Consider the following 25,073-nt stretch of genomic DNA (forward strand, 5'->3'; position numbering starts at 1 on the left):
TAGCGAACTCCGTCTTTTTTCCGTAGTAGTCCCTTCACCTCGCTGAAAGCAGCCCGGCGTCTGGCCAGGTCGGCGCTGTAGTCAGGAAAGATGAAGATCTGCTTCCCTTGAAACTCCAGCCGGCCTTTCTGTCTGGCTAAGCGCTGTATCCGCTCCTTTTCCTGGTAGTAATGAATGCGAACAATGAACGGCCGCGGTCGCCCTCCCTCCGTGGGCAGCGCAACCGCCACCCGGTGAGCTCTGTCCAGGATCGGAGCCTGCTCCAAACCGCCGGGACCACCCAGTACAACGTGCAACAGATCAGCAACAAATTTAGTGGGATTCCCTTGTTCGGCTCCCTCCAGCACTCCTAATATACGCAAGTTGCATCGTCTTCCCCGATTCTCCAAGTCGTCAGTTTTCAGCAGCAACTTCTTGTATTGGTTACTCAGATCTGCGAAACATGTCTCCATAACTTCTAGCCGCTTGTCCAGATTATTCAAGCCTTCTTCGTGTTCGCCCAACTTCTCAGTACATTCGTCAAGAGTGGTTTGGATGGGCGAAATGGCTCGTTTAATTTCGTCCCGTAGGTTGTCATTTTCCTCTTGAATCACTTCTTTGACAATGTCGCGGAAAGCTAGCAGTGTCGCTGGGTCAACGGTAGTTTTGCTAGCGGTCCCTGAGCAGCTAGCCTGCACTCCTTTAGCAGACTGCTTAGGAGGCATTTCACTTCGAGATAAGGCAAAAAGACGGAAAGAACAACAGCTAAAACAATGCTGACTTTCTTAATAGAGCTTAAGAAATCTCTGAATTGGGCCACAATAGGTGAACCATAAAGTAATTTAACAGATAAATGGGACCTCGTGGTTTGCGCGTCTACTCCATAACGCGCCCCCTAGCAGACCCCCCTGTATGATTCATATTTTACTATAAAGTGTAAAACCTAATGAAAAAACATCATGGAGTAGGTGCGAGGCACTCTCCAGCACCTGGACAACATCCGCCTCTCCAACACCGCCTTAAAGGAGTCCAGCTCCATGCTCACAACATTACTGGCCCTGTGGATTAGTTTATTGAGTCTGTTAGCATCTGTAACCCTCAACACTCCTAAACCCTGTGGAAAGCTTTCCTACAAGAGTTGAAGCTATTGTAGCTGGAAAGGTTGAGCAACATCCTATTAACCCCTGTGGACTAAGAGTGAAATGTGCTTCTGGAAGAATGTTCCAGAAAATTCACACAAACACATTTCTTCTGGAAAGCCTTCCCAGAAGAGCTGAAGCTGTTACAGCTGTAAATCAAATCAAATCAAATCAAATCAAATCACTTTTATTGTCACATCACATGTGCAGGCACACTGGTACAGCACATGCGAGTGAAATTCTTGTGTGCGAGCCCCACAAGCAACAGAGATGTGCAAACACAACAACACAAACGAGCAAAATACAAGAATGGCCAACCTGAAACTGTGTGTATACTGTATAAACTGTGTATACTAAATATTTTCCTACGTGTGTGTGTGTGTGTGTGTGTGTGTGTGTGTGTGTGTGTGTGTGTGTGTGTGTATACACATTTTTACAAATTAAATAGTAAAAAAAAAATAATAATAATAATAATAATAATAATAATAAAATATATAAAATATACAGAGTTGAATATGTGCAGAACAAGTGGCATTTATATACAGTGTGGAGTGCATAATGTTGAAGTTCCAGTAGTGAAGCTGAGGTGTCTATGACGTGTTCAGCAGTCTGATGGCCTGGTGGAAAAAGCTGTCTCTCAGTCTGCTGGTACGGGACCGGATGCTGCAGAACCTCCTTCCTGATGGAAGCAGTCTGAACAGTTTATGGCTGGGGTGACTGGAGTCCTTGATGATCCTCCCCGCTTTCCTCAGGCAGCGCTTCCTGTAGATGTCTTGGAGGGAGGGAAGCTCACCTCCAATTATCCGTTCAGAGCACCGCACTACTCGCTGGAGAGCTTTGCAGTTGTAGGCGGTGCTGTTGCCATACCAGGTGGTGATGCATCCAGTGAGGATGCTCTCAATGGCACAGTGATAGAAGGTCCTGAGGATGCGGGGGCTCAGTCGTAGGTGTAGAGTGAGTACAGGAGAGGGCTCAGTACACACCCCTGTGGAGCACCAGTGTTCAGTGTGATGGGGGATGAGGTGATGCTGCCCAGTCTGACCACCTGGCGTCTGTCAGACAGGAAGCTAAGGATCCAGCTGCAGAGGGAGCTGCTCAGTCCTAGATCCTGCAGTTTCCTGTCCAGCTTCGAGGGAACGATGGTATTGAATGCTGAGCTGTAATCTACAAACAGCATCCTCACATACGTGTCTCTCTTCTCCAGGTGTGACAGGGCAGTATGTAGTGTCAGGGCTATGGCATCATCAGTGGACCTGTTGTGGCGGTATGCAAACTGTAGAGGGTCCAGTGAGTCGGGTAGTGCAGAGCAGATGAAGTCCCTGACCAGCTTCTCGAAGCATTTGCTTACGATGGGGGTCAGGGCTACAGGTCGCCAGTCGTTCAATGAGGAGATGGTGGAGGATTTGGGTACAGGGACGATGGTGGCCATTTTGAAGCAGGCTGGGACTACAGACAGAGAGAGGGAAAGGTTGAAGATGTGCGTGAACACTCCAGCCAGCTGAGCCGCGCATGACCTGAGGACGCGGCCGGGAATCCCGTCCGGACCAGTAGCTTTGCGTGCGTTCACCTTCCTGAAGCACTTCCGCACATCCTCCTCAGACACAGTGTGCGCACTGACGTCATCCGCGGTGCGCACACTGTCCGGTCTCATGGTGTTCGCTGTGTCGAATCTAGCGTAGAATACGTTTAGATCCTCACACAGAGAGGCCGTGGTCTGCGGTGTGCTGGTTTTCCCTCTAAAGTCTGTGATCGTGTTTAGTCCCTGCCACATACTCCGAGGGTTGTCAAACTGTTGCTCCACCCTGTCCCTGTACTCACGTTTGGCTGCTTTGATCGTCTTCCGGAGTTGGTAATGTGCGTGTTTGTAGTCCGATGTGTTCGCGGAGGCAAAGGCGGTGTTCCGTGCCGCCAGTGCATCCCCGTTAATCCAGGGTTTTTGATTTGGGAAGGATTTGACTGTTCTGGATGGGACGACATCTTCCACGCATTTCCTGATAAATCCACAGACTGAGTCTGTGTACTCATCAATGTCTCTGGCGGCCACGTGAAACATTTCCCAGTCCGCGTGATCAAAACAGTCCCGCAGCGCAGACTCCGATTGGTCCGTCCAACAGTGCACCGCCCTCCGGGTTGGAGCTTCCTGTTTCAGCTTCTGCCTGTAGGCGGGCAGGAGCAGGATGGAGCAGTGATCTGATTGGCCGAATGGAGCGCGGGGGAGGGCTTTGTACGCATCCCGGAAAGAGGTGTAACAGTGGTCGAGTAGCCGATCTCCACGAGTGTTAAAATGGATGTGTTGGTGGAGTTTGGGTGAGACTTTCTTCAGGTTTCCCTTATTAAAGTCTCCGGCTGTGATAAACGCTGCCTCTGGGTGTGCGGTTTCCTCGCTGCTGATCGCGCTGTACAGTTCCCTGAGTGCACGGTCAGTGTCGGCTTGTGGGGGAATGTAAACAGCCGTAATAATCACTGCTGTAAATTCCCTCGGTAGCCAGAATGGCCGGCACTTAATCATCGGGTACTCCAGGTCCGGTGAGCAGAAGGATTTGACCGGGTGCACGTTCACATAATCACACCAGCTGTTGTTGATCATGAAACACACACCACCGCCTCTGCTTTTCCCAGTAAGATCCTGTGACCTGTCCGCGCGGTGCACAGAGAACCCCGGCAGTTGTATTGCGGAGTCCGGTACTTTGTCCGATAGCCAGGTTTCTGTGAGGCAGATCACGCAGCAGTCCCGCATCTCTCGCTGGAATGAGATCCGTGCCCGAAGCTCGCACAGCTTGTTCTCCAGAGACTGCATATTAGCCAGTAATAAACTGGGTAACGGTGGTCTGTAAGTGCGCCGTCTCAGTCGAACCAGAACGCCAGATCTTCTCCCTCTGCGTCGGCGTTTGCGGCCTCCAGGGCCAGAGAACAAAGGCGTCTCAGGTGAGATGAATGGGGGGTCTGCAAACGGAGGGTCCGTGTTGCAAAACTTGAACTCCGGAAAGTTATAAGAAGACCGTCTTTTATGTCCAGTAAGGTTTGTCGGTCGTACACAAGGAGACAAGTGCTGCTCGTGAAAAAATAAAGGAAAAGTAAAATTAAACACAGAAGAAAGCCGTTGCTTGGGGGAGCTCGCGACGAGGCTGCCATACTCGGCGCCATCTTGAACGTACAACGTAAATGCTGGGCCAACACCACATTAAGCCCTGTGGTTTTAGAATGGCATGTCTCTCACTTTAGGGTGGATGTAGCTCACGCGGTAGCACAGATGATCGACTTTAGGGAAGGGTGGTGTTTCATTCACTGGCTGCTCAGGTCTTCATGCCAAATATCCTTGGGAACGATACTAACACCAAGTTGCTCAGTGTGTGCGGATGTTAGATAGAAAGCACTTCAGCACAGAAAAAAGTGCTTGTATGAATGGGTGAAAAACACATGATGTGTAAAGCTCTTGGAGTGCTCCGAGAGAGCAGGAAAGAGCCATATAATAATCAGCAGAGGTGTGGACTCGAGTCACATGACTTGGACTCGAGTCAGACTCGAGTCATTAATTTTATGACTTTAGACTTGACTTGAAAAAATGTTGTAAGACTTGTGACTTGACTTGGACTTTTACACCAATGACTTGGGACTTGAATTGGACTTGAACCGGTTTACTTGAAAAGACTTGATATTTTACCCCAAATATAAAATTTAACATGCATATTATATAGAGATTGGAAATGTGACGTCATTCACGGGTAGAACCGCAAAGGATTCTGGGAACTCGTGGCAAGCGGTACTAGCGCACGCAGGCTTTCAATTGAAATCAGTCACACAGCGATAAAAAGAAACACAAAAATGGCAAGAAGATGTTGTATTATTAACTGCAATAGCTGGTCGCATGACAGCCACGGGAAGCCGACGGGTAAAGAGATCGGTTGTTATCGGATTACGTCGCTGAAGAGAAATTGTTCAGCCATGTTTCCGAAGTAACAAAGACGCGACGGATGGCCTGGATCGCAGCCATTCAAAGACCAAATATAACGTCCCAGAACACTCCAGCTCACAGGTTAGTCTGCTCCAAGCATTTACACGAAGGTCAGTCTGCTGTTGTAGTTAATGCGTCATTTTTCATAACATAATTAGTGATATAGGTTACAAGCAAGTCTGGCGCTGAACAGAAATGGTCGCGCTATGCTCCTTTGTTTATTGTGTTTATTGTGCATAAATAGTGAATTGTCCTGACACAATATTGCGTTTCGCTTCTGTTATTATGGTACATTGACAAAAACATATACTTTTATTCACAGGATAAAACAGGTTTTTTGTATCACTAATTGCCCAGTACGATTACAGCATACAGTATTATTGTCACTGCTACATTTCTGTGATGGGTACCAGAAATTATTTCCACTACTAATTAATTACCATTGAGCTCAAAGGTCCTATTAATAAACGGTTAAGGAATGTGTATTTATGACGACAATTTGTGAGACTGGTAAACTTATGATACGTACGATGGTCTTTCGTTCTACACGCTGCATTTCAAGGTCCTGCACCCATCCGTCGGTAAACTGTACCTGGGCTTGTTGCAGTGACCTGAAGTTACTAAACTTCATGAGTGTATGCACTCACTCCAAGAACCGTATAATTATAAATATGCATATAAATATGCTAAGATGAGATAGCTGACTTCATCTAACTAGCAAATGTTGTCCAGGCTACGTTGGTGATACAGTTTTTTTTAATGTGTATGATATTTTTGTCATGCGATTTTAAAGCCGGTCCTACAACCGCATCCAAGAATAACATGCAGCTTATCTCAGAACTGTCGGTGAAAATTATTCTTGGAGCTAGGTTTAATTGAGCTGCATTTTAAAGAGGTGCAATTTCACAATTTGTGTATATTTTCTAAGTTCACTATTTTGTCATGTGTTGAGAAAAACACAGATTTTAAAATTACATGGTCTAATATTTACATTTAGCATAACTGCAACATTATTTTTTCGTTTTTTTTTTTTAAAGACTCGAAAGGACTTGAAATTCAAAGTTTCAGACTTGTGACTTGACTCGGACTTTTACACCAGTGACTTGAGACTCGACTCTGACTTGCCTGACATTACTTGAGACTTGACTTGAGACTTGAGGATAAAGACTTGAGACTTACTTGAGACTTGCAAAACAATGACTTGGTCCCACCTCTGATAATCAGACCATTTACTCAAGTTCATAGGTGTGTGAAGACAGACGAGGGAATAATTTTGGCAACATAGCGTATGTAAAGTAGCTTTTCTAGTGGAGAGTTTTAGCAGATTGGTCAAGATAAAGGCAAAGCAGCCTTTGAAAACTGTTTGCTTTGTGACGAACTCTGACCTGTTTGACTGTCACAAAAAACAAACCAACAACAAGACTCAGTGCCAAATTCTAATGAAGTGATCTTCTACAGAAATGTGTTTGTGCCAACTTGGCACAGACTCATGTCTGGTTATAGTTCGGGGCGATTGTGGCTCAAGAGTTGGGAGTTCGCCTTGTAATCGGAAGGTTGCCGGTTCGAGCCCCGGCTCGGACAGTCTCGGTCGTTGAGTCCTTGGGCAAGACACTTCACCCGTTGCCTACTGGTGGTGGTCAGAGGGTCCGGTGGCGCCAGTGTCCGGCAGCCTCGCCTCTGTCAGTGCGCCCCAGGGTGGTTGTGGCTACACTGTAGCTGCCATCACCAGTGTGTGAATGTGTGTGTGAATGGGTGGATGACAGGTTGTGTAAAGCGCTTTGGGGTCCTTAGGGACTAGAAAAGCACTATACAAATACAGACCATTTATTTCTCAGATTATTGATTTAATTTCATTTATTGAATTTACCTGTTCATAAATCACACTAGTGTCTCTTCCTTACTCCTGTAGGTCACCAGTTCATCAATAAGTGGGCAATGCTAACCGAAGGTGGTGACATTAGCACTGGGGTCAAAGGTTATATCAAGTGTGACATCAGCCTTTCATCGAAGGGAGATACCATGCAGCCAGGACAAAAAGCAAGTGATGCCGAGGAGCAGATAGACAAGTATGAACCATCTTTTTAATGTCATTCATAATTTAACTGACCCGATGTTTTTGTAGATTTCGTAGAAAGAAACATAAATTGTCTGTTTGTTTGTTTTCAGTCTAGGATCCAGTTTTCAAGATATCATTTTCAATATGTCTGTGAAGGTTCTCAGTCATCCAGGTCACGGTAGTCTAAGGAGCTTGGAAAGAAAAGTCAGGACTTTTTAAAATAATAATGCACATAATTATTTTAGATTTCCATATCACTCCCATAGGGCTTACAGTTTTTTCTGATTGCTTAAGCACATTTTTTGTAACTATTGGCTAATTTTGCAAAACTCTTCACACAAATAAGAAAACCTGTCACCCAATCATCAAAACATTGTAGTTCTCTTGCAAAAGCAAACACAGCTAGATTAACTCTTCACACCTTCATAAAAATGGTGTTTCCGTATCAAACAGTACACACAAGCCATCATCTACTAAGCACACAATGCGCCAACTGCACACTGATGGTATGAATACAAAACACATCTGGCCTTTGCTTTCTCTGTGCACAAGGTAGGCTATGTCAGTTTGAGCTCATACTTCTGTCATAGATCCATAAGCATAGAGGGATCCAAACTTCAAGTACTGCTGTTTATTCAAACACATCAAAACAAACACAAGTGTTTATTTCCAAGTATAGGATTATTTGCAATCGCCATAATGACTATATGGGTTACTTGGTCTGCAGTGAACATGCTTCCTCTGCCCCAGCATCTGGTCATCTAGCAATTCTGTAAAGTAACAATTTCAGTATTTTTACATCAATGGTATTGGTGTGTTTCTCATTGGCATATGGCAGTGCTACAAATCTTTGTGCGGAGTGACTGTACTCACCGATTCTCATTTCAAGATGTCCTTATGATGCTTGCTACAGTGTAGCGGCTCGAGTTAGGCTGGACCCGTTGGCCAGCTACCCTCAGGGTCATTCCACGGTTGATTACATGGTCTACTATTGTAGCTCTGATGTCATCAGCAATTCTATTTCTTACTCTTCCTACCCTTCCTCTCCCCCCTCCTCATCTTCCTCTCCCCCTTCCTCGTCTTCCTCTTGCTCCTCCTTGTCCTTGTCGTCCTCTTCATCCTACTTCTTCACCTCCACGTCCTCTTCCTCGGCCTCCTCTACTTCTCACTCTTCCTGCTCCCTCCATTGTACTCCACACACACAGCTTACCTGTATTATAGTGCTTAGGCTGATTGCAAAGTGAACTAATTATCTAAAAAAGTTTTCACATGTGAAAGTGTGCCAGACAGTTGGCAAATTAGTGTTAATGATAGCCATACATGTGTATACTTTTGCTAGGAGTGTGTTGGAAATTTGGTAATTGAGTGTTGTGCAGTGAATTGTGCCTACAGTTTTGCAAAGTGTGTGTTACAAAATTGCAAACTGAGTGCAAAGCAGTTTTTGTGCTTTTAGTTTTGCAAACTCAGTGAGTGGTTTTGCTATAAGTCTGAATAGTTTTAGAGATTGTGCTACAGGAATCACAGTTAGGGTTTAAGCATTCAGAAAAAACTGTAAATCTGGGACTCTCCACCATTTGACCTTAGAACTGAAGAAGCTTCTCGGATGAGAGGTGAAACGTCTTCAAGCAACTTAAAGAAGTCCAGACGCTTTTCTTTCCAAGCTCCTTAGACTATCATTTTCAAATTTTGTGTGATGGTAGATGCCAGTACCAGCTCGAACTGATTTAATTTTTCTGAAAACCAGGTTAATGTCAAGGCCACCAAAGATTTTACATTACCCACAATTTTTATTAACATCAAAACAATATACTATGTTTTGATGTACATGAGTACCATTGGTTGGCAAAGCATTTGATCTTCACCTTTATTATAAATGCTAAAAGTCAAAGTAGACCTATATTGAATAATATATCACATGACAGGGCATGGAGAAAGCTGCAAAACACCTCCCAGTTCATTGTTCCTTCAGTGGGCTGGTTTCAGTCATTATGCAAATGTACTAAGATTGAAACCTGCAGTCAGCTGAGACTGAAGACGTCACCTGATGATGACGAAACGTTTCTCCCACAAAACGCTACGTCCAGATGAACAGAATCAACTTTTGGAGATTTACTTTCCTGGATGATTGAGATGCATCAACACACTTTTTTTCAGTACAAAGCCCTACAATGTTACAAAATTCCATGAATATATCTTAAAGTCTAAAGTTTTTACTGCTTATAGAAGCTAAAGATTTCATTCAAGTTGCTCCGATCATATGAGTAAAAAATGACACCTGTTTCATTTTCATTTTAGAATGTAACGCTTCAAAGTCATAGGTAGAAGCTCCAGGTCAGACGAATTAGGAAAATCTTTCTCTTGAATCATTTCCAAACGTTAGAGCAATATATTTATCATTAAGGGACACATTTTTTCAATACAACATTATTTAACATTATTATTTGACTTCATAATGACAATTAATTGATATATTACTCTAAATGTCCATGTTAACAATGTTTCAGTTTCAGTTTTCAGGGTTTTTTTGTCATATGCAAGTTAGCACAGGGTCAACATTGCAATGAAATGTGTTTATGTGTTATGTTGACATCACCTGATCTATGAAAATAATGCACATCATTATTGGAGATTTCCATATCACTAATACTTACATCAGCATAAAACATCAAGGTCTTAGTATAGTTGTTGTATAGTATAGCACTTCTTATCCTCCCGTACTTTCCCGTATTGAGACACATTTTTTAATGTCATTTATGTAAATAAATCAGTCAAGGAGATGCTGTGAGCACCACTGTGCTTACGTGAAAAACAAACTTGACTGTTGTCCACATCACAATGAAAAGAAATATTGTTCTTCTGGAAAATAGTGCCAAGTGGCACCTGGTACAAAGACAAAAGGTGGTCCAAGAATGGAAACTTATGTTACTCCTCAAGGGAGGGAAGCAGAGGTGCAGCTAAAACTATCAGTGCTGACACAGAAACTTATCAGAGAGGAAGGACCTAAACCATTGGAGAGCTGAGGCAGTGATGCCCACCCACCAGTCATGATCCACAGTGTCAAAGGCATCAGTAACATGCAGTGGCATGCAAAAGTATTCGGCCCCCTTGAACTTTTCCACATTTTGTCACATTACAGCCACAAACATGAATCAATTTTATTGGAATTCCACATGAAAGATGTTACGAAATCAGTTTCACCCGGTTCTTTTTATTCCTCGAAGCATCCAGAGATGGCACCGGAACTCAGTAGTCATTCCACAAAACCTTTATTCATCTTCATTTAAGCATGCATCTTCTAGAAGGGAAGACGTGCCAGGCCGGTGTCCCTCTGCAGAATCTTCCACCTTTTTGTTAGTTACAGCCAGCTTTATAGAAGTGACCCCATCATGAAACCCCCATGGTGCGCTGCAAACCCTGTGTGTCTGTGTTTATGCACGAGCATGTGAGTGCCTGTGTGTGCGCATACCCGCGTGTCTATGTGAGTGCACGTGAGTGACTGTGTGCGCGTACCTGTGTGTATGTGTGTGTACGTGAGTGAGTGAGTGTGCATGTAGGTGTGGGTGTGTCGTAACAGTTAAAGCACTGTGTGTGTCTCTGCATACGTGACTTCCTGGGGGTCATAAAAGTAATCTCCTCACCCAAGCTACACCAAATTCCTCTACACAACATAGAAAACAGAGTTAACATATTACAAACACCGAGACCCTCACTCTGCATCCACTGGGTCGTTGGCCTCTTGTTGTCTTACATTTACAGATAAGCATGTGGAGAGTCTCCTGCAAACCTACTTCTAAGTTTATAACAATTATGAGTTTTTATTAAAGGTACAAGCATCAGCATCAGCAACCCCCAACTGTAGCTTCCTGTCTCCTGGCAGGCAGGCAGACCCCCAGTGTCCATAAATTCCTTTCTCTCTAAACAATTACACTCTCAGGCTACAGCTAAGCCAAACTGAAACACAGACCAATCCCTCCTTATTCCTCTGATCTAAACAAATTTAACACATCATATTATAATAATTATTTTCTTGTACTCACAAAGACCAACACAAAGTGGTGTACACGTGAGAAGTCATACATGATTCCAAACATGTTTTACAAATAAATAACTGCAGAGTGGGGTGTGCGTAATTATTCAGCCCCCTGAGTCAATACTGTGTAGAACCAGCTTTTGCTGCAGTTCCAGCTGCCAGTCTTTTAGGGTCTGTCTCTACCAGCTTTGTACATCTACAGACTGAAATCTTTGCCCATTCTTCTTTGCAAAACAGCTCCAGCTCAGTCAGATTAGATGGACAGCGTTTGTGAACAGCAGTTTTCAGATCTTGCCACAGATTCTGGATTGGATTTAGATCTGGACTTTGACTGGGCCATTCTAACACATGGATATGTTTTGTTTTAAACCATTGCATTGTTGCCCTGGCTTTATGTTTAGGGTCGTTGTGAACCTCCGCCCCAGTCTCAAGTCTTTTGCAGACTCTAAGAGGTTTTCTTCCAAGACTGCCCTGTATTTGGCTCCATCCGTCGTCCCATCAACTCTGATCAGCTTCCCTGTCCCTGCTGAAGAGAAGCCCCCCCAGAGCATGATGCTGCCACCACCATATCTGACAGTGGGGATGGTGTGTTCAGAGTGATGTGCAGTGTTAGTTTTCTGCCACACATAGCGTTTTGCATTTTAGCCACTAAGTTCCATTTTGGTCTCATCTGACCAGAGCAGCTTCTTCCACATGTTTGCTGTGTCCCCACATGGCTTGTGGCAAACTGCAAACGGGACTTCTTCTGGTTTTCTGTTAACAATGGCTTTCTTCTTGCCACCATAAAATGGTAAATTACCATAAAGGCCAACTTTGTGCAGTGCACGACTAATAGTTGTCCTATGGACAGATTCCCCCAGCTTCACTGGGTGAATGGGTTAAATGCAGAGGAACTATTTCCCTATGGGGACTAACACGCACACTTTTTTTATGAGCTGTAGATCTCTGCAGCTCGTCCAGAGTCACCATGGGCCTCTTGGCTGCATTTCTGATCAGCGCTCTCCTTGTTCGGCCTGTGAGTTTAGGTGGACGGCCTTGTCTTGGTAGGTTTACAGTTGTGCCATACTCCTTCCATTTCTGAATGATCGCTTGAACAGTGCTCCGTGGGATGTTCAAGGCACACTCAGTGCTGTGGTGAGTATTAAATATCACTTTGTATTAGTTCTGCTGGGTTATGCAACATGATATCCGGAGGCAGTGCCGCTGTGCAGCATTTCTGCAAAGAGTGTGGCCCAGGTGCTGTTTCAGGTCATCTCCCGAGTCGTTATCCCGAAAGAGGTACTAGTTGACCAGAACACATTGTTCATTGTCACACTAAAAGAGCTGTACGAATTATTGAGTAGTAAATATGTTCGGACCAGCGTCTGCCACCCTCAGGCTGACAGGTTGGGGGAGCGGCTGAATAAGACTATAAAATCCATGATTAGTAAGTTCTTTCATTTGGATGGACACAATTGGGATCGCTGGTTAGACCCTCTGTTGTTTGCAGTGCAGGAGGTGATCCAGGCGTCCACGGGATTTTCTCCTCTTGAAATGAACATCTTTGAGCCAGTCCAAGGGCTGCTCGAATCAGAGATATCAGTACAGGGAGTGCAGAATTATTAGGCAAATGAGTATTTTGTCCACATCATCCTCTTCATGCATGTTGTCTTACTCCAAGCTGGAAAAGCATTTGCAGAGCGGCTTGGATTATAAAGAATTAATAAACCACTGAAGGTTGTATCGGGGGAGCTCAAGCTTCAATCGAGATTCATGTTACTCATGCTCAGTGCTACAGACAGATGATGTACAGGGAGTGCAGAATTATTAGACAAATGAGTATTTTGTCCACATCATCCTCTTCATGCATGTTGTCTTACTCCAAGCTGTATAGGCTCGAAAGCCTGCTACCAATTAAGCATATTAGGTGATGTGCATTTCTGTAATGAGAAGGGGTGTGGTCTAATGACATCAACACCCTATATCAGGTGTGCATAATTATTAGGCAACGTCCGTTCCTTTGGCAAAATGGGTCAAAAGAAGGACTTGACAGGCTCAGAAAAGTCAAAAATAGTGAGATATCTTGCAGAGGGATGCAGCAGTCTCAAAATTGCAAAGCTTCTGAAGCGTGATCATCGAACAATCAAGCGTTTCATTCAAAATAGTCAACAGGGTCGCAAGAAGCGTGTGGAAAAACCAAGGCGCAAAATAACTGCCCATGAACTGAGAAAAGTCAAGCGTGCAGCTGCCAAGATGCCACTTGCCACCAGTTTGGCCATATTTCAGAGCTGCAACATCACTGGAGTGCCCAAAAGCACAAGGTGTGCAATACTCAGAGACATGGCCAAGGTAAGAAAGGCTGAAAGACGACCACCACTGAACAAGACACACAAGCTGAAACGTCAAGACTGGGCCAAGAAACATCTCAAGACTGGTTTTTCTAAGGTTTTATGGACTGATGAAATGAGAGTGAGTCTTGATGGGCCAGATGGATGGGCCCGTGGCTGGATTGGTAAAGGGCAGAGAGCTCCAGTCCGACTCAGACTGGAGCAAGGTGGAGGTGGAGTACTGGTTTGGGCTGGTATCATCAAAGATGAGCTTGTGGGGCCTTTTCGGGTTGAGGATGGAGTCAAGCTCAACTCCCAGTCCTATTGCCAGTTTCTGGAAGACACCTTCTTCAAGCAGTGGTACAGGAAGAAGTCTGCATCCTTCAAGAAAAACATGATTTTCATGCAGGACAATGCTCCATCACACGCGTCCAAGTACTCCACAGCGTGGCTGCAAGAAAGGGTATAAAAGAAGAAAAACTAATGACATGGCCTCCTTGTTCACCTGATCTGAACCCCATTGAGAACCTGTGGTCCATCATCAAATGTGAGATTTACAAGGAGGGAAAACAGTACACCTCTCTGAACAGTGTCTGGGAGGCTGTGGTTGCTGCTGCACGCAATGTTGATGGTGAACAGATCAAAACACTGACAGAATCCATGGATGGCAGGCTTTTGAGTGTCCTTGCAAAGAAAGGTGGCTATATTGGTCGCTGATTTGTTTTTGTTTTTGAATGTCAGAAATGTATATTTGTGAATGTGGAGATGTTATATTGGTGTCACTGGTAAAAATAAGTAATTGAAATGGGTATATATTTGTTTTTTGTTAAGTTGCCTAATAATTATGCACAGTAATAGTCACCTGCACACACAGATATCCCCCTAAAATAGCTGAAACTAAAAACAAACTAAAAACTACTTCCAAAAACATTCAGCTTTGATATTAATGAGTTTTTTGGGTTCATTGAGAACATGGTTGTTGTTCAATAATAAAATTATTCCTCAAAAATACAACTTGCCTAATAATTCTGCACTCCCTGTATATGCAAAAGCTTAAGCTATTATGAGACTTGCCTTTGTGCTGCTCATCCCTCCACTTGTTGCTCATAATTCGTAGCAAATTTGATATAAGTGTATGGTTTATTGTCATCCTCAGGAACCTGTTGATTCCAGAGGGGTTTCCTTCTGAACGACCATGGGCTCGTTTCTGTGTGAAGGTGTATCGAGCTGAAGGCCTTCCCCGCAACAACTCCAGCATCATGGCTAACGTCACCAAGGCCTTCATAGGAGAAAACACAGCACTCATAGACCCATATGTTGTGGTCAGCTTCTTCAAACAAGTGGTTGGTTAAATGTCATTTATTAGCAGATAAGTCTGATCATTTATATTTAGAAATTAAACATAAAAGCTACTTTTCACTGCCTCCTTGTTCTGAGGGTCACTGGGGCTGGTATCTCTGCAGGTGATTTGGGAGGCTTTTACACTAGAGTGTAAAATTATACATTTATACAGTGTTTTACTATTTACATCATAAGCACTTTGCACCAGGAGCCCCCTCGCAGTGAAGTGGCAGTACTCGCCACTGTGCAAATCAATATCACGTTCTAATCATTTACTCGTCCCTTCAGGGTCGGACGTCAACACAAAAGTCGACAGCAGATCCAGTGTGGAATGAGCAGATTGTCTTCACTGAAATGTTTCCTCCTCTGTGTCAGAGACTGAAGATCCAGGTATGAACGCAGAAGTGCTCACTTCATGTTTGTATGTAGTTTCACTGTAATTTACACTTAGAAAGAGTCATGTTTTAAGTCCATAATCACTGACCTCATATCAAACTAATGTTTCTAGAATTCTGGCTTCTCTTTCCTCGTAGGTTTGGGATGAGGGAAGCATGAACGACGTTGCCATTGGAACCCATTACTTTGACCTGAGATGCATCTCCAATGAACAGGATGGTGACAGAGGTAGGAAACAAAGTCCATGACACAAGAATTACTGAGGAACTGTTAGTTGATCTGTGGTGACTTTTATATCTCTTGTTTTTATTATTTCTCCAGGGTTTTTACCAACATTTGGCCCTGCTTGGATCAACCTGTATGGGTCTGCTCGAAATTTTTCTTTGGGTGATGACACAGGGGAGCTTAATGAGGGCATTGGAGAAGGTGTGTCGTACAGGTAATATTAAAAGTTCATTCTGAGAAAAACTTATTTTGGGGTCTTTACCTTACAACATAAAGTGTCTGTTGTTGTGATTTGGCACTATGTAAGTAAAACTGAATTGAATGGAAAGGAACTGAATTAAACTGAAACCAATGAGCTGCCCGATTTCTGTTGGTATCAGGGGCCGACTCTACATGGAGCTGGCTGTTGAGATTCTGTCGGGAGGGACAGGGTCAGACTCCAAACTTAGCCGTATTATGAAGCCAATAAAAGATGCTAAAGCAGGAAAAGCTGGAGGGAAAGATGGGAAAACCCCTGCAGGAGGAGCAGGCACAGGTGGAGCTGCTGATGATGACAAAGGAAGAGCTGCAGCAGAGGTCCTGCCTGTGGATCCTCCTCCTGTGGTAAGAGGAGTGTGTGTGTGTGTGTGTGTGTGTGTGTGTGTGTGTGTGTGTGTGTGTGTGTGTGTGTGTGTGTGTGTGTGTGTGTGTGTGTGTTCCAGTATTTTATCAGTATTTACACACTGAGGTTAATTATGGAGTTCCACAGGGTTCAGTGCTAGGATCAATTCTGTTTACATTATACATGCTTCCCTTAGGCAGCATCATTAGAAGACATAGCATACATTTACACTGCTATGCAGATGACACCCAGCTCTATCTGTCCATGAAGCCAGATAACACACACCAATGAGTTAAACTGCAGGAATGTCTTAAAGACATAAAGACCTGGATGGCCGCTAACTTTCTGCTTCTTAATTCAGATAAAACTGAGGTTATTGTACTTTAGCAATGGGTGCCATTTAGCTCAGTGCATTGAACAGGCAACCACATGTCGTACAACTGAAAGTGGCCAGCCCAGGTGTGAGTCCAACCTGCCGCCCTTTACTGCATGTCTTCCCCTCTTTCTTTTCCTCTGCTTTCCTGCCATTTCTTCACTGTATCTGTCAATAAAGTTGTAAAAGGCCCCAAATAAAAAATACAAAAAAACCCAGCAATATGATATACAACCAGGTGCCTACTCAGCATGGCATTACCTTGGCCTCCAGTAACACTGTGAGGAACCTTGGAGTCATTTTTGACCAGGACATGTCCTTCAATGCACATATTAAACAAAGAATTCAAAATCCTGCTCCTCACATACAAGGTCTTAAATAATCAGGCCCCATCTTATCTTAATGACCTTGTAGTACCATATCACCCTATTAGAGCACTTCGCTCTCCCTCTGCAGGCCTACTTGTTGTTCCTAGAGTATTTAAAAGTAGAATGGGAGGCAGAGCCTTCAGTTTTCAGGCCCCTCTTCTGTGGAACCAGCTTCCAGTTTGGATTCAGGAGACAGACACTATCTCTACTTTTAAGATTAGGCTTCAAACTTTCCTTTTTGCTAAAGCATATAGTTAGGGCTGGACCAGGTGACCCTGAATCCTCCCTTAGTTATGCTGCAATAGACGTAGACTGCCGGGGATTCCCATGATGCATTGGGTTTTTCCTTTCCAGTCACCTTTCTCACTCACTATGTGTTAACAGACCTCTCTGCATTGAATCATATCTGTTATTAACCTCTGTCTCTCTTCTACAGCATGTCTTTATCCTGTCTTCCTTCTCTCACCCCAACCAATCACAGCAGATGGCCCCGCCCCTCCCTGAGCCTGGTTCTGCTGAAGGTTTCTTCCTGTTAAACGGGAGTTTTTCCTTCCCACTGTCGCCAGAGCACTTGCTCATATAGGGTCATATGATTGTTTTGTCTGTATTATTGTAGGGTCTACCTTACAATATAAAGCACCTTGAGGCTACTGTTGCTGTGATTTGGCAGTATACAAGTACAATTGAGTTGAATTGAACCTAATTCTGAGAGCTTCCACCAAAGCTAAATATATCAATTACACAAAAGATTTTTCTAACTGGGAACCATAAAACCATTGCGTTAACAACATGCTGAAAAAGCATCTAATGGGGCAACATCATGCTGCCTTTTTCTAAAGTCAGATAAAATTCCAGGACTTTTGGCAGGACTTGCAAACAGTTCATGATTTTAGTAGTTTTACTGACCTGCAATGTCTCCCTCTGGATGAGAGCATAGTGAAGCGTAAAAATGCATTTAGTAAAGTAATTAAGTATGGTTGAAATGTAGTCATACTTTAAATATTTCAATTTTATGCTGCTTTCTAGTTTTCTTCATTATTGTACTTCAAACCACTTTTTAATTGTTTAGATTTCTCCTTTCATGCAGATTTTAAAATATGGTTCTAGTGATTCTCTTTTGTGTCTGGGGATTCAAAGCGCTTTATGCAACATGCAGCATCCTAATAAATAGCCTAATAGCATCTAATTATGATTAAAAAGTGTAAATACATGTTTTACCATTTGTACAGTGCCACTTTTCATCTATTTTTCTATACAAAGGCACATGAGCTTGAAAATTAAACACAGGTTTCACATTTTTCTACACGCTTGTACCTGGTACTTGGTCCCTCGTGTATCACCTCACTGAAAAATTCTGGAAACCTCCGTGTCTCCAGATGGATAATTACTTTCTCCATTTAGGTTGTGCAAAAAGAGTATTGTGCAAATTTCAGAGAAATGAATACATGAAGATGTTTCTGTGTCCAGCTTAATGCAGACGACAATGAGAGCTTCCTGCTGTTTGGTGCGTTGTTTGAGGCCACCATGATTGACAGGAAAATTGGAGACAGGCCTATCAGCTTTGAGTTCTCTCTCGGTAAGTGGATGTGTGGAGTGTTAAGGAGTTTAGTGTCCTGCTAATCATTTAGTCACATAATCCAAACATGAAGAATAATACCAGTCTTGCATTTATGTGGTTAATATATAATGAAACTATCATTTACTATTCCTCCCACTATCAGGTAACTATGGTAACACCTTAGAGTCTGCCCCTCAGCCCACTATCAGTTTCACCAGTCCTGCAGTCCCTCGGAGGATGCCAAGAGTGCTGGATTTCCCAGACACTAGTGATGTGTTCGGCTCGTTCTCTCTCAGCACCTCCCCTAACAGTCCTACTTCCCCCCTGCTACCCAGAGAAACTCAAGACGCTGCCATGACTTCAAAATCCACCACATCTCCAGAAAAACCAATCATTGTGGAAGGAAACAGGTTGAGTCACTTTGCTGATCCTTTGAAAAACATTAAAGTTCTTGTGGATGTCAGAAACTCTGTTCTATGCACCAAAGACAGCACGTTTAATTTTCATTGGACAGTCATTGCAAACCGTGGATTTCTTTTTAAAATTTGCAATAAAACATAAACAGTGCCTTTATTAGAAAGCACAGATAGACAGATGGAAAGAGAGCGGGTGAGTGACATGCAGCAAAGGTTCAGCCAACAGGAAGTCACGCATCATAAGCTGTCAGTGTACTGGTCGAGCTACGTCCCTACCATTACCTAGGCTCACGAGCTTTGTGCAGGGACTAAAAGAACAAGATTTCCTATACAAGTAATGGTAATGGATTGGATATATATAGCGCTTTTCAAGGCACCCAAAGCGCTTTACAATGCCACTATTCATTCACTCTCACATTCACACACTGGTAGAGGCAAGCTACAGTTGTAGCCTCAGCTGCCCTGACAGAGGCGAGGCTGCCATATCGCGCCATCGGCCCCTCTGGCCATCACCAGTAGGCGGTAGGGTAAAGTGTCTTGCCCAAAGACACAACGACCAGGACAGAGAGCCTGGGGACCGAACCGGCGACCTTCCGGTTACAGATGCGCTTCCCAACCCCCTGAGCCACGGTCGCCCCCCCAAGTATCCGAAATGAGCTTTCTCCTGGCCTCTCACTTACTGACAGGGTGAGGAGTTCAGCTTAGAGTAGAGCTGCTACTCCTCCACATTGAAAGGAGCCAGTTGAGGTGATTCAGGCATCTGATTTGACCTCCTGGTGAGGTGTTCTGGGCGTGTCAGCAGGCCTTTTATCGCCTCTGTGATTCCTCACATAAGCTGGAGGAGGTGGCTGGGGGGGGGGATGGAGGTCTGGGCTTCTCCCCTGTTGTTGAATAAGAGGTTGCATGGATGGATGGATTAGGTTACTGGTGCTAATGATGTTAATAAAGGAGAGTCAATAATATTTAATAATAATAAATCACTCCTAGCCAAACCTATTGATATTAACAAATCATTAACAGTAGTGGACTGAAACAGTATCATTTTTTTTCTTTTTGTAAAGTTTCAAGTTTACAGTGTGTGTGTGTGTGTAGGTACTACATGTACTTGCCTCTGGAGAAGCAGAAGCCATGTATTAATGTGCTGAGTCACTGGGAAGAAAGAACCTACCGAATGCACAACTCAAACATGCTGGACAACATAGCAGTTCTTCTTGTATGTATACACACACACACACACACACACACACACACACACACACACACACACACACACACACACACACACACACAGAGCGAAACACATCTCATCTCTTTCAGTGTTAGTTCCATGATTGTTAGTATGCAAATTCTTATTCTTGGGATGTAGGCAGTGACAGTTTCTGTATATTCCTGAAAGTCTGTGGTGTTGTCGTGTGTGGCGGCCTGTGGTGGAAAAGCAGTGCCTCTGAGGACCCTTCTGGCCACACCTGTACCTGCTTACGAACTGGTTTGGTGACTTTGACCAGGGGCCTGTGGGAACCCATGGCACACCTAGATTTCTGCCTGTACTGACCCTTATGCAAAATAGGTGGAATTAAGACACAGTTCCAAAAGCAAACACAACTGATCAGTGCTGAGAGTGGTCCTGTTGCTGAGGTTGGGATGATCCTGTAATCTCTTATGAACGACCTCCAACGCTTCTATGACTGGGATGCAAGTGAAGACAGATGTAACATCTCTCTCTCACTGTACATGTACTGTTTATAAAATTAGGGAAACATAACCTGCACAAACAAAATAATTTGCAGGACAAATGGTTGACATCAATTTTGTTCGATTTGAAGAAGGTAGGGGGGGCAACTTCACTCACATGTGTTTATAAGGTTGGGGAAACCTGCAGTCAGCTGAGACTGAAGAAGTCACTTGGATGAGTGACGAAACGTTTCTCCAACTGAAAATGTCCAGATGAACAGAATCAACCTTTTGGGATTTACTTACCTGGATGATTAAGCACGCATCAAGACGTTATTTTATTAAACATTTTAAAATGTTAGCAGCACAAACAAACATTTTTGCAGCACAAACCAGCACAAATGTTTGACATCAATTTTGTTTGATTCCATTAATATGGGGGGGCTGGTTGACCTCTAGAAATTTTTGTTAATATCTTTAAAATAATAGCGGCACAAACAAAAATTTCTGCAGCACAAACCAGCACAAACCAGCACAAATGTTTGATACCACTTTTGTTGGATTTGAAGAAGGTGGGGGGGGCAACTTCACTCACATCATATCTTAAAGAAATGGACTGTCAACAACTGATGTGTGTTGATGAGTGTGTTAAAACTTCATTCTACTGTATATTAAGACACAGTGACACTTGATACATTTGTTAAAGTGAAAAAGTGACTTGGCTTTGACTGACCTGATAACTGTGTCAACATATCACCTACACTCACCTACACTCACCTACACTCGTGAGAGAAACTTCATCTTCATGTCTTGCAGGAGGAGGGGGTGACAAATGCATGGGAGCTCCACAGAAAGTCAGATCCTGCAGCCGAGCTGCTGATGAAATCTGTCCTCCAGGACTTTTGTGCAGATGCCAGGTAATCACAGCAACTCTTTAATGCTACTTTGTGAGCTAACTGTCTCACGTGGTTCACTTCCTGGGAAAATAAAGGCCAAACAATCAACTTAAATAATTAATTTAAATTTGAATAAAAATGTATTATTTTATAGCACAGAGCATAGCAGCAAATGTGATCTGACATTACAAGTCAATAAATACTGAGAACAGAACTCCTACAGCAAAAACAGTTTACTTAATAGTTGTCATTGTTCTAATTTTAGACACTCAAACTCCATTGTCACATTTTAAGCCATGACAGACTTAACAGACATTAACTTTGTCCATGGAATTGAAGCTTAGAATGTCTTCATAATGACACCATCCTTCCATGCTGGAGACCAAACTCCTGCAACGCTTGTACGGGGACTAAATGGCCCATAACCCCAAATTCCTGAAACACACAGGGGGAACGTCATCCACCCCAGGGGCCTGGCCACCAAGGAGTTGTTTAACTAACTCAGTGACCTCATCCCCAGTGATGGGCAGTGATAGACGAATCAGCCCACTCCACTCATCTCCAAGTTCTGCTTCCTCTACAGAAAGGATTAAGGAGTTCCTCGAAGCATTCCTGCCTATATAAATTGCATTTATTACTTCTAGGCTGGACAACTGTGGGCTGGACACTTAGACAGTATGGGAGGAATTACTAGAAATTAACGAACAGAATATCCAATTCGTACATTTGAAGCAGGATTTTTATCCACTGGAGCTACAACAGATGGAAGAGATTTTCACCATTTCCCCTCTGTGGCTCCAGAGACGGAGGAGACACCGCAGTGAGAAGTGAGGCAAGCGGAGCGCCTTACGTGCTAGCTAACAAGCTAACCCATACAGACCATCTCTCCCCATCCTTTTTGTCGCCAATACCAGGACCCGCGCTAACAAGCCAGACCAGATCCAGCTGAACAGTTGTGTTGTGATTGTCACCGAGATAACAACATCCCCGACACTGTGGTGGAGCTTGAGAGCTGCTCTCTGTTTGATTACCTGGATACCATGGATCAGGGACTTTCTCACCAACCAGCCTCAGGTGGTGAGAGTAGAACAGAACATCATCCACCCTGGTCCTGAATAGGACCTCACTTGCACAAGTACTTTTACAGAGCTGTGATCAAGAGCATACTCTGCCACGGCACGACTGTGGGGTACGGCAGCCGCACAGCCCAGGACAAAAAAGACTTGGCCTGGTCAAAATGCCCAGTGGATTGTGGGGGGACAGCTAACAGACCTCAGTTCAGTGTCTTGATACATGCTCAATCATCCTGGTAACCTCCGTTACTGGTAATGGGCACAAACACGCTCTCAGAATGGTTGACTGGTTCACCAGCTGACATTCCAGATAGGATATCCACCACCTCCCTGTGGATGCCTGGCTAAGACAATCGGGCCAGGACTGGATCCGGAGTTTCGTCATATCCCATGTGACCAGACATCAGGTTATAATGAGCCAACTGGAAAAAAGTTTCCCAGCAGACTTTTGACATAACTGGGTGTGCTCTTTCTGTGTAGTGGTGTCTCAATACAGTCTGTCCCTAATAAACACAAAATGTGAAAATGTCAGGGTTATGTCAGTGCACATCATTTGACCATCAATTTTCATCGCTTGATCGAAGGCTGAGCTTAGAGTGTCGTCACAAGACCGTTCTAGTGGGAAATCTTTTCTGGAGCGAATCATCGCTTTTCATCCTCCACAAGGTCGGTGTCGGACAAGCTCACATCACCGGTGAGAGCAACACAAAGGTCTGATCCCTCGGTCCCATTTCCAGAACTGATGGCAGTGGTCTTCAGGTGAGGCACAGCTGGTCCAGGGCTGCCCAACAGACATCCGGGAATCACTTCCTTGCTGTCAGGCTTGCTGAGTGCTGCCACCTGGGTCTCCCCTGACAGCTGCCACAGCGACCATTCCCCCACAGGACACCGGCTTTCCTGTGCCGTGACCGAAACCATTCTTGGAATGACTGGGGCAGGTGTTATCTCCTTCCCCCATCTTGTGGAGCCTCACTGCAGAGCCTGGGTGAAGTGGTGGCACTGCTAGAGACCCAGCATGAACAATTAAATTTTCCAGAATTTCTGTCTGGCATTTGGCCTGGTCCAGCTGCTGCTGGTGCTCCTCCACCTACTCCTGATACATGGCAGGCAGCTCCACCATCATCTGCGCCAGCACCTTTAATCCGCTGCTTCTGACGTCTTTATTAATTCAGGCTACCAAGTACAGCAGTTGAATCTAAAGTGGATGTACAATAGAGGTTAAAGTCACTAGCACATCCAGAAACTATTCACAGTGCTTCACTTATTTCACATTTTGTCACATTACAGCGTTATTCTAAAATTGATTCACATCCAGCACCCCAGCCATACTGGTCACATGTAGGTGGCATCTATTTTTACTGTGACTCGGGAGGTAGAGCAGGTCATCTGCTTATCAGAAGGTTGGTGGTTTGATCCTTGACTGCTTCAGTCTGTATGGCAAATGTCCTTGGGCAACATACTAACCCCAGGTTTCTCGCCAGTGGATCTGAGTATAAATGTGTGTGAATGTTAGACAGGAACTACTTGCATAGAGCAGATAAATGCTAAATAAGAACCAGTCCATTTACCATTCACCCTATGGTTCTGTTTTTGTTGTCCTACCTTGACCAGTTTTTTGACTGGGGAAATAACAGCAATGTTTCAGGCAGGTTTTCCAAGTTTACCACCTTATTAAACAAAATGCAAACGATACGATCCTGAGCTTTTTGAACTACGGTCTCTTTGAGAAACTTGAGATCTTCATTACAGACTTTTCTCTTCCTGTCAGCACAAATGTTCTTTTCTTTATTTTACTTTAGTTTTGAAAGCTCAGTAATTGTTAACATTTTGCAGCAGTCTTAGTCAACACTGCAAACTAGAGAGGGCTGGAAAAAATTTGGAAAAAGAATTTTATTCTGTTTGTCAGGAGTTTCATTGAAGCAGCGGAGGCTAAGTTGAAGGCTGAGCTGAAGTCGACTTATCTAACACAGCTGGACAAGAAACGCCTGACCATGTGTAAACAGGAGCTGGTAGGAAAACTAAGTACAATTCTTATCACATTCCTTTACATCTCAATTAACTTTTGTCTGCTTTTACCTCAGTACCTATGCAAAATGAACAACAAGCCTCACAGACCACCAATTATAATACATTTCAATCACATTGCAGACTTAAACTGTTTTGGATATTGATGTTTGTTGGCAAAAATGTCCAGTATGTAAGATATTTATTTACAACTCCTGGGCAGGTGCGACCAGATTTGCAGTTTAGTATTCCATATGCATAATGTGCATTACACAATCTTAACAACAGCGTACACAGCATTTATACAACACCGCATACAATAATGGATGTATGTGTATTGCAGGAAAGTATGATAGGGGAGGCACAGTCCCTGGTAGGGAGGAAGAAAAATGCTGGTGGTGTGAAAGAAATGCTACAGGACGCAGCAAAACTCACACATAAACTCCGCTTTCTTGTGGAGGAGGTTTGTATCTGTTAGTTGTCACAGGGATTCGTCTGATGGTTCTGGTTCTCTCACTGACATTGCAGAGTGTTTGTCTTGTGATATAAGGAAACTTCAGATGACTGATGCTGTGAAGTTGTATTACTGTATATAAGTAAAATAAATGGAAAAATCGAAGTCAAAATTGGGATGCAGGCACAGGAAAAAGTGTGAATTTTGAAATGTCATTTTTTTTAATTTGCCTTAT

At 43.8% G+C, this 25,073-nt stretch overlaps 1 protein-coding gene across 1 annotated transcript in view; it reads left to right on the top strand.

The window, feature by feature from the left end:
• Window positions 1–25,073, top strand: part of fer1l6 (fer-1 like family member 6) — a 74,503-nt gene that overhangs the window by 18,014 nt on the left and 31,416 nt on the right. The window contains exons 7-18 of the mRNA XM_085374006.1: window positions 6,980–7,136; window positions 14,619–14,805; window positions 15,092–15,193; window positions 15,337–15,427; window positions 15,521–15,638; window positions 15,805–16,027; window positions 18,234–18,342; window positions 18,488–18,734; window positions 19,833–19,953; window positions 21,228–21,328; window positions 24,287–24,389; window positions 24,728–24,847. Coding sequence (XP_085230132.1) covers window positions 6,980–7,136; window positions 14,619–14,805; window positions 15,092–15,193; window positions 15,337–15,427; window positions 15,521–15,638; window positions 15,805–16,027; window positions 18,234–18,342; window positions 18,488–18,734; window positions 19,833–19,953; window positions 21,228–21,328; window positions 24,287–24,389; window positions 24,728–24,847 — 1,679 coding nt within the window. The remainder of the gene's footprint in view (window positions 1–6,979; window positions 7,137–14,618; window positions 14,806–15,091; window positions 15,194–15,336; window positions 15,428–15,520; window positions 15,639–15,804; window positions 16,028–18,233; window positions 18,343–18,487; window positions 18,735–19,832; window positions 19,954–21,227; window positions 21,329–24,286; window positions 24,390–24,727; window positions 24,848–25,073) is intronic.

The sequence above is a fragment of the Diplotaxodon limnothrissa genome, linkage group LG16, assembly GCF_057381915.1.
Source record: "Diplotaxodon limnothrissa isolate DT_005_m linkage group LG16, D_limnothrissa_male_GT1.1, whole genome shotgun sequence".
NCBI classification, from domain to species: domain Eukaryota; kingdom Metazoa; phylum Chordata; class Actinopteri; order Cichliformes; family Cichlidae; genus Diplotaxodon; species Diplotaxodon limnothrissa.